At 42.0% G+C, this 13,475-nt stretch overlaps 1 protein-coding gene across 3 annotated transcripts in view; it reads left to right on the top strand.

Annotated features, from left to right (window-relative positions):
• Adamts12 (ADAM metallopeptidase with thrombospondin type 1 motif 12) overlaps positions 1-4,091 on the top strand; it is a 306,637-nt gene extending 302,546 nt beyond the window's left edge. For all 3 annotated transcript variants that reach the window (XM_076857360.2, XM_076857358.2, XM_076857359.2), the window contains one exon: positions 307-4,091. In XM_076857360.2, coding sequence (XP_076713475.2) covers positions 307-476 — 170 coding nt within the window. In that variant the 3' untranslated portion in view covers positions 477-4,091. The remainder of the gene's footprint in view (positions 1-306) is intronic.
• Positions 4,092-13,475: the final 9,384 nt, after the last annotated feature.

Here is a 13,475-nt window from a genome sequence, read left to right as displayed (position 1 = left end):
AAAGGGGAAATACTGGGGAAAAGAATTGGCCAAATTACATTGTTATATCACTGCATATACAAACATGTAATGACAAACTCCACTGTTACTTATAATGCACCAATAAAAAGTATGGAAAAAGAAAAAACAGCAAATGTTCATTGAACATCTTCTATTGTTATGAATAGCTACAGGTCCTTTCTTGGTAGACATATAAAGTTTGACATGAATAGAAGTTGTGCTCATTTACTTACAAAGGATAATCTTCTAATTTTTCTCCCTACCCCCACCAACCTCTCTCTCTCTTTTTTTTTTCTTTGCCCACAGATTTACTTTGCACCAATGACAGGCTGTCAGCCAGCTTCTGCCAGACACTGAAGGGCATGAAGAAATGTTCTGTGCCCACCATCAGGGCTCAGTGCTGCGTCTCATGCCCCCAGGCACACGTCCAGACCCAGAGACAAAGAAGGCAACAGTCACTCAAAAAGCCCTTCTAAGTCCAGAAGGAAGCCACCCTCCACCCTAGACTGCAGCAACTTGCTGACCAGGACATATTTGGGTCCTGGGGGCCACGTCATTGAGGTTTTGCTTTACACATTTCAGGTTCAACTTTGGGTCATAACAAAACAAAACAACTGCGTTCTTCTAGCCACAGAATGTCCCTCACAGGAAGCCTGGGACTTTCACCCTTGGTGCTCCCTGATAGGAAGGTAAAATATCTAGGAGAACCCCACATCACCTGGGATCAGCTCCTACAAAAGGTGAAAGATTAGGCAGGTGTGTGAAATGATGTTTTTTCCCCCTTAAAGATGAAAACAGACCAGGTTTTTCCCAGCCTACCTCAAAAGTATCAGGAAAAAGAGCCATAATTACCCAGGGAACAAATGATCTTTTAAATTCACCTTGAAGAATACATTCTCTTCCCCCCACCTGCCTGGGGCAGCTGCTGTTTAAAAGGTCATGGGGAACATTCCTTTCATGCATCCGTCCTGGAGAGAACAGCTTTCTTTGCCCAGTGTTCCTGAGGACAGGAGGAGAGTGTGCTGACCGCATCCCTCAATCTACCCCTCAATCCCTGTAGGACTCCAAAGCTGAACTGTTTAGTGTCCTGTGCCAGCCCTAAGACCCTAGACTACGAGGACACAGATATCAGCTTCAGCCTAAGGAATTTAGACTGGTTACACAGAACATTTCCCAACTTGAGAACAATTTCTATGCAAAATCTTGAAAAGCCAATGAACTGATGTCCGTCTTTCTAGCAAAAGACAGGAAATGTGAACCCTTTATTCCTCCCCTCTCCTGGCATGTACCCATCCCTTCACAGAACAGCAAGTGAGGTTCCCTGCCTCATTTGTTCTTCCTGATGCCTGCCTGTGTCACAAGCTCAGGTCCCAATATTGTCTTGGTGTACAAAGATCACTACAACCAGCATGAGGCTGCCACTTACCCTCACCTTCCCTAGGGCAGGAAAAAGAACCCTGCATGACAGTATTTCAAGAAACCAAGTAAATCACATTAAGTACAAGAAATTAGTGCAAACTTTCCCCCCTTAAGGTGAAAGGGGGGGAAACTATTCAAAGTGATGTAATGATTATCTGTGCCTCGGTGTACCCATAAGTTTATTTTTAAAGGTCTTTTACTGCTAGGGATGTAGCTCAGAGGACTTAGCACATGGGAGGTCCTGAGTTTGATCCTCAGCAATTCCCCAAAAAAGATAGAATTGAAAATACCGATATTTACCTTGTGGGTAGGGGCAAGTCAAGAGAGTCCAAAAAACTGAAATGAAAGTTAAAGTTCTTATTCTGGATGTTCCTACCTCCCATCAGGTGATCAGAAGACAATAGGCTGTGATCTTGAATCCAGAGCATAAACCAATTTCAGGAACTTGGAGAGAAGGAAGGTTGAAGGAGAAGAAGACCTCAGAACCAATTCTTGATATGGGGAGGGGGTGGCCTTCATGTAAAGGGCAGTATATTTTCAGACTCATGCACAGATACACTTAATCATGAGACACAGAGTCCCCTATCTCTCTTTAGTTATCTGTCCATTCAGCAGAATGGTGCTATTGAAAAATGGTGCTAATATCTAGATGGTGGCAGAACTAATATAAATAAACAGTCGTACAAATGGATAGGAGTATGTGAGACTTCCACAAGGACATCTTCTGATAAGTGTGGAATGGGTGTTGCTGGTCAATGCCAATTCTATTGCTTAGATACCATGAACTTCAGTTTATACTATTTGCTTTTTACTTTTCTTCAAGCCATTAGTGTATATTATTCTGATAAACTCCTGTGGAAAATAAAACACTATACTTGGGATGAAATTCAGGATAGAACAGAACCAGGAGGAAAGTAAAAGTCTTTACCTAAAGCCAAGGAATTTATTTCTAGGTAAATACTATGTTCTTGTATTCTCTGTCTTTTAAAACATTTTAAACATTGCTGGTCGATGACTGTCTCTGGTGAAATAAGAGTTTTGAGAGAAGACACTTAAATTGTTAATGATATGAGTAGAGGATAATCTGATTTTTCCTAATGAGGCAATTCACGAAAACTGTCCCTGAAGTGTATTATAGTTTTTTAAGGGAATTAATTTAGTAAGCCATATTGATTTAACTCAATCTGTTACTGTAATATCATAGCATCAGATACATGTCATCAGAGACCTGGGTATGACCAAGTTTGTAAACCTCAGGAACAAACCCAGATTCCTACTGACTTCGTCAAATCCAACGAGGTCAAATTTCCCAAAACACAAAAGGACCATGTCATTTACGACCCATGTGTAAACAAGATGGTAGACATGTGCATGGGTAGGGGGTCTGGTCATGTGCTCTCTTCTAGATCTTTCTTCAGTTTCTCAAGGGCAGAAATTTGGCCCCTGGTCCTGAGTCTTGGACATTCACTTCCTGTACTGAGGCTGCATTGTGGGACAGTTGTCTGTCATGCATCATGTGTCCTTGCCATGAGTTATTCTCAGTCACTCAGCTACGGGTGGTCAGCGATGAGCGTTCTGCAGGCAGATCCCTGTGCTTGCAGTAGTAAAGGGGCCTTAGATCAACTGGAAGACTCTGAAGGCAAGAATCTGGATGATGTCTTTGTTTCTTTGATGCCCACAGGGGCCAACACAAAGCAGAATTATTGTTTTACTTCATCCAGATCCTCCTTTCTCCCCACCTGGGATGAGCAGGTGAGAAGTATGCCAAGAGACACTGGAAACATTATCTAACCCAAGAGGGCTACTACAGGGCGTGGTACATAAATACATTAGGATTCTAAAATACAGTTTGGTTTACATTGCCTTTCACAGTGATAGAGTTAGTTCTTCACTAAAAAGTTGTGGATTAATTTAATTCTTGAACACCAAAATATAAGTACACCATGAAAGAACAATATTCTAAGAAACTTAATAGTATTTTCTTAAAGCCAGAAAATCGCTTCGTGGTACAAGGATTTCCCTCCTTGTGAAGGGATGCTCTGTTTTTGAAAGCTTTTCTTAAACAAGAGTGCATTATCATCCCATTTCCAGAGACAGCCAAGTCTATACTAGCATCCAGTGAGATGCTCTCTGACAGTCAAGGGGATGTTTTTGATATCCTCCATTAAGTAACACAGTCTGAGGGATTATATTATTTTAGACCATGGAATTGATTATAATCCTCCAAACTCTGAAAGTTACAAATTGCTACCCCAGAGAGTATAGGTCTCAGCTTTATCCTTTGTGACTTGACGATGAAGCTCTGAGAAAGCTTATCTGGTGCTCAATCCACAGTGAATCACTTTCCCAGGAGAGACCACATGACATGAACTTCCTGGTGCTATAACCTAGCCAGCTTATTTCTTGCTGTTTATATTGCTACTTTGAGTATTATTAAGTTATGTCATTAAAAATAACATGGTGGGAAAGCACATTTCTACTTATCATTGTCCTTCAAAGTAGTTGCATGACACCCATGACCCAACCTGTTGCTCTCCCTGTGTCTCTAATCTGCCTCACCAGCCCTCTGTCTTGGCCTCCCTGAGGGGTACTTTGGTGGGTGCTTCAGTACTTAAAGTCAGACTGTAATCATAGCCGCGCCTTTGTGTGGCATCAATAAATGATCAAACTCATTGGTGTTTCCATGTGATTCATTTCCCCCTACTGCAAGACTCCTATCACTCACCTTGGAGCTTAGCAACCCAGAGGAGGATGCTATCAATTTCTCCCTTCCACGCTCCTTTCAGAATTTCTTCTACCACAGCCCAGATGAGTCATATCCCAGGTGAAGTAGGACTTAGGTCTCCTCTCATGAATGTGCAACAACTGACAGTCTTTTATATGACAATCTGGGGCAATGCCTACAATTCCCCATAATACTGAATCTAAGTTTTCAGACATGCAGTTCCTAGAATAACCTATTCTCCCATCTATCCTAAGTATAGACATAATGTTTAAGAGAAAATAACTCACCTCTGGAGAAATTTGCTTTGGAAGCCTGATCATTTTTCAAACACAGTACACCAGTAAAGGCAGAATTTGTAAGTACAGAGATGGAATTCCCTCGGCATAGAGAATTAAATAATAGAATTGAAAGAGAGAGGTGCTGGCTGGATCATATAGCTGATTCATAGAATGCTTGAGAATATGAATGGGGTGGTAGGAAATCTATTTTAAGTCAAGCAGGCATCACAAAAGGTTATGAGTACCTCCTGTTTGCACCGTAAAAATGATTCTATGACCATTAATCAGGGGTGAATTTGTTCTTCAGAAGGTATTTGACAAAGTCTGGAATGCTTTGAATTCTCACAACTGGAGATGGGGGAGAGAGTGCTACTGGCCTCTAGTGAGTACAGAGGCCAAGGATGCCACTGTGTGTTCTCCAGGACAACATCCAGACCTTTACCTGGCTCAGAATATCAGTGGTTCTGAAACTGAAAAACCTCATCCTAAAAAAAATTATCTCTACAAGTAGCAGGGGTACTGGGTTGGGTAACTGAGCTTAACCTAAAATTTAAACCTCAAAAAAGAACTTGAGATGTAGTCAGAAAAGCTCAAAAGAAGGGGGGAAATGCACAGAATTCAAGACCCACTGGCTCAGTAAAAGCCTCCTTGAGGGGAGGCATGATAATGACATGGCTCCCAAGTCTTAGGCTGGCTGCTGGGGACTCCGGTGTTCCCATCCTTAGATTTAGGGAAATCAATGAAAAGCAAGAAAAATGGAAATGTAATATGTTATAGGTTTGGATTCATCATCCACTTCCAACTGAGGTTTCAAATTAGACTAAGAGTAGACATAAAGTTAATCAAAATATCAACTTTACTGGGCTGGGGCTAGGGCTCAGTGGTAGAGTGCCCACCTAGCATGTGTGAGGCACTGGGTTCGATCCTCAGCACCACATAAAAATAAATAAACAAAATAAAGGTATTGTGTTGATCTGCAACTAAAAAAATATTTTTTAAAAATATCAGCTTTACTAATGGTGACACAGGCTTGGGGAGTATGTCTTGGATGTAAATGGAAGAGGGTTTCCTACCTTTATGTCTTTTTTTTTTTTTAATATATTACATATGAATATTTTATTACATTATTTGATTCATCCATCAAAGGAGGAGAAAAGCAACACAGAACAAATGAGACAAAAAAAACAGATATTATAGTGGTCAGTCTACACTCAAATATATCAGAATGATGTTAATTACAAAAAATAATTTAGAAAAATAAGGATTGTCAGACTAAAAAAGGAAACAAGAACTCTATGCTGCTTACAATCACTATACATTTAACTCTGGAAATTCTTTAAATACTGCCTCTCCTCTGCACTCTCTTTTATCATCCTCTAGAATACTCAAATATTAGATATATGTTCAACCCATTCAGCCCACCTCTATGTCTCAACCTTTTTGCTCCATTTTTCCAATTTCTTTATATTTTTGCTGAATTTTAGATTTCCAACTTTGCTTTCCAGTTCAACAATGCCTATTTTAGATATGGCCTACTTACTGTTTGACCTACCCAATGAGGTTTTTATTTCAATGATTTCATTTCTAGGAGTTTTTTTCAATTACTTTTCAAATTCATGTATCCTTATATCATAATATCCTATTTCTCTGTAATTTTTATTTCTACTTTTTCACTTTAACTGTGCTAAGCACAGTAACTCTATAGTACTTTTGAGATTGTCACAGGTCCACAAGCTCTTGAAGTTCTAATAGTCCTGTTTGCCATGTTTAATTGTGCTCTGTCATAGTCAATTATTTTCTTTTTTTTTTTTATTTTTATTTTTTTATATTTTTTTTATTGTTGGTTGTTCAAAACATTACATAGTTCTTGATATATCATATTTCACACTTTGATTCAAGTGGGTTATGAACTCCCATTTTTACTCCGTTTACAAATTGTAGAATCACATCAGTTACACTTCCATTGATTTATATATTGCCATACTAGGGTCTGTTGTATTCTGCTGCCTTTCCTATCCGTTACTACCCCCCTCCCCTCCCCTCCCCTCCCCTCTTCTCTCTCTACCCACTCTACTGCAGTTCATATCTCCCCCTTGTATTATTTTTCCCTTTCCCCTCGTTACCTCTTGTATGTAATTTTGTATAACCCTGAGGGTCTCCTTCCATTTCCATGCAATTTCCCTTCTCCCTCCCTTTCCCTCCCACCTCTCGTCCCTGTTTAATGTTAATCTTCTTCTCATGCTCTTCGTCCCTACTCTGTTCTTAGTTACTCTCCTTATATCAAAGAAGACATTTGGCATTTGTTTTTTAGGGATTGGCTGGCTTCACTCAGCATAATCCTGGGAACAAATCTTTACTCCTCACACTTCAGATAGAGCCCTAATATCCAGAGTATACAAAGAACTCAAAAAATTAGACAACAAGATAACAAATAACCCAACCAACAAATGGGCCAAAGACATGAACAGACACTTCTCAGAGGAGGACATACAATCAATCAACAAGTACATGAAAAAATGCTCACCATCCCTAGCAGTCAGAGAAATGCAAATCAAAACCACCCTAAGATACCATCTCACTCCAGTAAGATTGGCAGCCATTATGAAGTCAAACAACAACAAGTGCTGGCGAGGATGTGGGGAAAAGGGTACACTTGTTCATTGTTGGTGGGACTGCAAATTGGTGCAGCCAATCTGGAAAGCAGTATGGAGATTTCTTGGAAAGTTGGGAATGGAACCACCATTTGACCCAGCTATTCCCCTTCTCGGTCTATTCCCTAAAGACTACAGGGACACTGCTACATCGATGTTCATAGCAGCACAATTCACAATAGCAAGACTGTGGAACCAACCTAGATGCCCTTCAATAGACGAATGGATAAAAAAAATGTGGCATTTATACACAATGGAGTATTACTCTGCATTAAAAAATGACAAAATCATAGAATTTGGAGGGAAATGGATGGCACTACCTTTATGTCTTATCCCCCCACCTCCACCATGGCAGGCAGCAGGGAGACTGTTGGCCTACGGGGGAGGGGAGTGCGGGGGGGGGGGGGGATGGACCCCTCCCCCTAACCTAATCACTTAGGTTACCATGGCCATCGATATCAACAACTCTTCCTGCACTGGGCAGAGCATGTGACAGGGGCATAAAGACCCCAAAGGGATATCCAAATATTCCCCCTGGGAATGCAGTCTTTTTGCCTGTATGGAAGGGAGGTAAATTTAGAATGAAAGGAAGGAATGCGGAAGGAGATGTCTTATCTAAATATGGCTCCTTTCTCACAAACTCTTAAAGAATGATGTGAATTTTTTTTTTAAGTTCCTAATGAAAAGACTTGGAAGTACTACAGAAGCAAACACAGACATCAGCGAGGCGGCCATTTCCTCTATGTTCACTCCCCCTGGTTAGTGGCCAGGCTCCCTCCCTTTAGTGGTAGAGCAGCTATCACTTCATGCCTAGGGGGCGCTATAACTTCATGCTGCCAAGTCCAGGGTCTTCAGGGACAGTGCTGCAGCCTCTGCAGTGATGAGAGGTGGTTCCTGGGCTGAGGCAGTATCAAGGGATTCCTGGACAGCAGGACAGTCCATCTGGAGCGTGACCTCCGACATCAGCCAGCTGGGAGCTCTCCTGCCCAAAAGCCAGTAGAGATGGTGGCTCCTCTGGCACCATGACTGCAGAGCTTCTTTGGCTGTGGGAGCAAGTGGGAGACATCCCCACAACTAGTTGCAGCAAGACAGGAAGACAAGGCTTCGGAAGAGAAAGACATGCAGAGACTAGTCCACAGAAGACGTGCTTTCATTGCACCCAGAATTATCAGAAGTTTAAAGGACTGGAATTCTATCCCTCAGAAGTGGGCACAGAACCAGTGAAATGTTAACCCTTTACTGTGAGTAGCCCTCCAGGCTGGCAAGGACCAGAAGTCCTGCTAACAAGACTTTTGCCTAGGTGCCACTCCTAGGTCCACCTCTGGACTCCGTCCTCTCAAGAAAGGGAAAACATGGTTTCATATTTCTATGTGTAAACCTAGTCCACTGCCTGGCACATAATGTGTGCTCAATAAAAATATGTTGATTAAATTAATTGATGGCAAGTTAAGGAGGTTGGAGGAACAAGTGGCATAATTTTAGCAACTGAGAGATAGAAGATTATTTTAGAAGTTGAAGTTTGTAAGCCATTCAGATCCAACACACAGACCAAAGGTAACCATCCTATCCAGTCATGAACAATTAATTACAGGTACCAGAAACATTCAAGCAACCTTCCGAAATCAACCGTGTCTGGAAATACAATGTACCCCTGTGAAATACTCACCCATGCAGGTTCCAGGGTACAAATTCTAGAGCTCAGTGTTTCTACTTCGCTAATGTGAGCTGTTAATCCATTCCCAAGGCCTTTCCAGTGTTTGATGGAGAGGTGGTATGGTGGGGAATGAATCAGACTAAACTACAGGCACAAAAACTGGATGCTAAGTCTCAGTCCCACCACCAATGAGCTATGGACTGTGGGAAAGTCTTAAGAACAATTTATTTACACTTATGTCTCTTGCAGTGAACCATCAGCCTCCCTGATAGCAAGAGCACTTCTTAATCCATCATTATACCCTTAGTTTTTTGCTTGATTTTATATATATATATATAAATATATATATATATAGTGGGCATTGAACCCAGGGGTGCTTAATCACTGAGCCACATACCAGCCCTTTTTTACTTTTTTGTTAATTTATTTAGGGCCTCCTAAGATCCTGAGGCTGACTTGAACTTACAGTTCTCCTGTCTCAGCCTCCCGAGCTGCAGGGATTACAGGCACATGCCGCTGCACCCAGTTTATATCCATAGTTCTTAGTAAATGCCTGATAAAGATGAATAAATGGAGCTGTGGATGGCTTCCTTGTGAAGGAGGGTGCTGAGCAAAGTCCAGGTGTCCAAGGGATGTTGAAACTATAGGAAAACAGAATGCAACTTCTGGATCCAGTGTTGGGGGAATGGAAGCAGTTTTGAAATAAAATACATATTATAGGGTGTGAAGTATAAATTTTTTAAATAGAATAGGAGACTTCAAAGGTATTTCATCAATTGTGGGGGCCACTCAGGTCTAGCCCCCAGGTATCTCCTCTGCCTTAGGTGCACTTCAGTGGCAATGATTAAGACCAAATTCAGTGTTTTCTGAGGTCTGATCGGCTGAGAATCTGGGACACAATAACTTCTTAGAATATATCCATAGTGAAAACCCGACTATACACCCCCTGGCCCTCCTTTCCTATACAGTTCCTTACCACAGCCCCTTCATTAGAGGGTTGCTGGTCCAATTTTTCCTGTAATAGTGGATAAAGCTTTGAAGACTGAAGACTTGTCCCTCACCACCACTCCACAGCACCCTGGAGCGCTTCCATGGGCAGAATGCCAAGAATAACAAGGCACTTTTCCAGTTTCAGCCCGTAGTAACTGATTGCTGAGTGTTCTTCAGACCCTGACTCCAAGGAGGCCTTAAACAGGCTGCTTGGTTTACACTGGGCAGTGGCAGGAAGCGAAGGGGCTCCTCCTGTTGGATCAGAAGAACGGCACTCTTCCAATTACTATCGCTGCATTCCAATTACCCCCACACTACTGTTGCAAAAACAGTCACCGTGTCATCATGAACTCACATCTGTGGAGCAGTGATTCCGACAGAGCACAGAAGGACAGCTTGTCTCAGCTCCGTGATGTTGAGGACTGAAAATTCTCAGCACAGACAATTCCATCCAAACCCTGGCACTAAGAGACCAGGCTGAATGCTAGCATGATGTCCAACAGCCTAGGGCAGAGCCCCTTTGATGACCCAACCCCACTCCTTCTCCCATGTTCCCATTTGGAAAAGCTCAAGACTGCCAGAGAATTTACTGTCTGTTCCAGCCAACGCCTGACAGGGGCCCCTGATCTCCCTTTTCTTAGGGGCATTCATTAAAACCTGATAATTGTGGATCTTTTCTCTGACCCTTGGAGAGGCACATGTGGTATATGCTGTTTGTGTGGTATACAATTGTGTGTGTGCGCATGTGTGTGTGTGTGTGTGTGCGTGTGTGTGCGTGTGTTTGCTTGTGTGCATGAGAATGCATATGTCCTCCAACCCAGACGTGTCTTTCTTGGGGACCTGAAAGTCATTCCTTTGAAATGTGATCATCAGGAAGGGCAGGGCCCACAGCTCCGACTCTCCACAGGAGGGTTGAAGTCTACCTTTGATAAATGCCAGTCAGCGGACACAGAGGGCCTATTCACATGGACCAACTCTCCACCTGCCTTTTGTAACTTTTTCCTTTCCTGACTCTGCTCAAACCCTCACTCGTTCCCTTATTTTCACTTTAAAATATCCAGTGAGCTCTGCACAAATCAAAGCTGCACTCGGATTTCACGGGGGTCTCTCCTCCATCACAAGAGTCTTGAATAAAACGTTTTTGCACTCTTTTTTAGTGACCAACTTTGTTATCTTTGACAATGTGTGATTGAGTCTCAGCTGGGAAGACTCAAATGGTTGGGGTCTACATAAGCTGCTGGGAGCCAGAATCGTCTGGAGTTTCCTTTACTCACATGGGCTTGTGCCTGTCAGCTAGATGGCTCACACACGACTTTTCCATGGGGCTGGGACTTTTCAGCAGAGCAATCCGGGCCCAAGAGAAAGCTTCTCAAAAACAAGTGTTCTTGGAGAACACAGGAACCAGATGGAAGCTGCAGGGCTCTTCATGATCTGACCTCAGAAGTCCCAGAGTATCACTTCTACCACATTTCAACAGTCAAAGCATTCAAAAGTCTCCCCAGCCATAGACGTCACCTTTCAATGGAAAAAGTGAGTAGATCCTCGTTGTTGGCAGATTCCATATTTGGAAATTAACTTTCTTGCTAAAATTCATTTGAACCCTAAGATAAATAATAGCCTTGGTTCACAGACATGTGCAGAGTGGTGAAGGCTTTGAGTCACCCCTGTCATACCGTCAGCTGAATTCCGACTATGTGATACTCTTCCTTTTTGCTTCAGCCCCATGCTGTAAACAAACGTCCTTTTCAAGATCTATTTAGTGCCATGTTTCTGGCATTTTGGCCAATGATTTTTCTATTTCAAACTATCTCCAAATGTAGCGCTAAAGTGGTGTCTGGTGTGTTCCTAAGCACAAGAAGTCTACGATGTGCTTGCCAAAGTTTGAGAGCCATTAGATTAGCATGATCTCCACAGTGTACAGCATTAAGCAACCATGGGGGTTAGGGCTGAAGCATTCAGAATGTTCTACAATCATTAGCCTGATTAATATATGATCCCTGTCCAAATTTTTTTGTAAGAATGCTCATCATTATGTTAAGCAACGTAAGCCAGGCTCAGAAAGCCATGGGTTGTATGTTTCTAGAAAGAAAAAAGGAAAACCAAGAGGAGAGAGAATCTCATGAAAACAGGAGGGTGACCAGCAGAGTAGAGGAGGAGGACCAGGGGAGAGAAAAGGGAATGTACCAGGGAATAAAATTGACCAAGTTGTTTTATGCCATATGTAAATGTGTAACAATGAACCCCACCTGTATGATCATAATACACCAATAAAATACAAAAAAAAAGGTGTATAACAGCTTTATTTAAAATGACAAAGAGCTATATGCATCTCTGATGTCCATCAGTAAAACAATACACTGTCATATAATTATACCATGGAATACTACTCAGCAATAAAAAGGAATGAACTGATGATAATGTAACAACATGAAGGATCTCAAAACATTATACTGAGTGCAAGAAGCTTTACCTCAAAAAAGTAGATAATATGTAATTTAAAAAAAAAAATTTTGAGAACTGGCAAAACAAACATACAGTGAAAAAAAAAATCTAAACCAGTGGTTATCTCCAGGATTTATGTAGGAGTAAAGATCAAGGAGGAATGGACACAAGGGACTTTTGGGGGTTTCACTCCCAAAATTTCAGGACAAAGAATTTGCATTTCTAATGTCTCAGGTAACAGTGATATAACTGTTCTGGAGCAGCACACTTTGAGAACCACTGCTCAAACCTATCTTTGATGAAGCAGGCATGTCACATTGCCAAGAGCCCTTTTCAGTTCCATGTGAGCTCAGAGACCCCATGCTCCATGCACATGCCATGTATCTGTTTTCTTTCTCTTTCAAAACACACTCATATATGTTCATCTCTGAACATAAGATAGATAAAAAACACTGGGGACAACTCCAGCTAATGGACGATGAAATTGTGGGTAAAGGGGGATGGAGCAGTGGTCTCCCATCCTTAGTTGCATGAATGTGAGGGATTCTGCACATCTTGTAGGAGTCTCAGTGTGTTGAGCCTCAGTCCATAAAGCAGCAACCTCTATCCCGAAGTTAGATTTTTCTTCTTCTACATCTCACTCTTCATGCTCTCTTGCTTTTTTTTTTTTTCTGAAATCACCTCCCAAATAAATTATTTGTATTCAAGTCCTCATCTAAGGCTCTGCTTTGAAGAACCCAAGTAGGAAAATTGGGTAGCTATTGGGAGATGAAAGGACACAGAGCATAATTACAAGGGAAGCACCTGATATTACCATGGAAGAGAAAGATGATGCACATTGACTTTGAATGTGGGCCACCCATAACCCACTCTCACCACACCAGTTTGGAAGAATAGAGTTTACATAATCCTTTGGTTTTGACTCTGAATCTTTCCTGCCTTGAATTGTCCAGTTTGATGCCTTCCAGGTCTGACCTAAGTAATAGGTGGTCTCCTCTGTCCTATCTCCCTTCTCAGTGCCAGGCAGCCTTATGATGCACCCTCATCCCCAAATAGTAAACATACACCATCAGTACTCACAGGAACACAAACAGTGGCTCTGGAATCAGGAATGAAGAATTGTCCACCCACAGTGAGAGGTTCTGGGAGGCAGGGAGCCCAGGCTTGAGTGTCCTTCATCATCTCACATCCCAAGAGGCCAGCCTGCAAGCTGTCACCTCTGCCTCCATCATGGTCTATTCATGATACATCTCTGGCATCTGATTTCAGGGAATAATCCCAGAAAAGGGTATTTCTCCTATTCTGTTAAGTTGTCC

Source organism: Callospermophilus lateralis, chromosome 5 (genome assembly GCF_048772815.1).
Source record: "Callospermophilus lateralis isolate mCalLat2 chromosome 5, mCalLat2.hap1, whole genome shotgun sequence".
Lineage (NCBI taxonomy): Eukaryota > Metazoa > Chordata > Mammalia > Rodentia > Sciuridae > Callospermophilus > Callospermophilus lateralis.
This window is presented reverse-complemented; position numbering and strand designations above follow the sequence as displayed.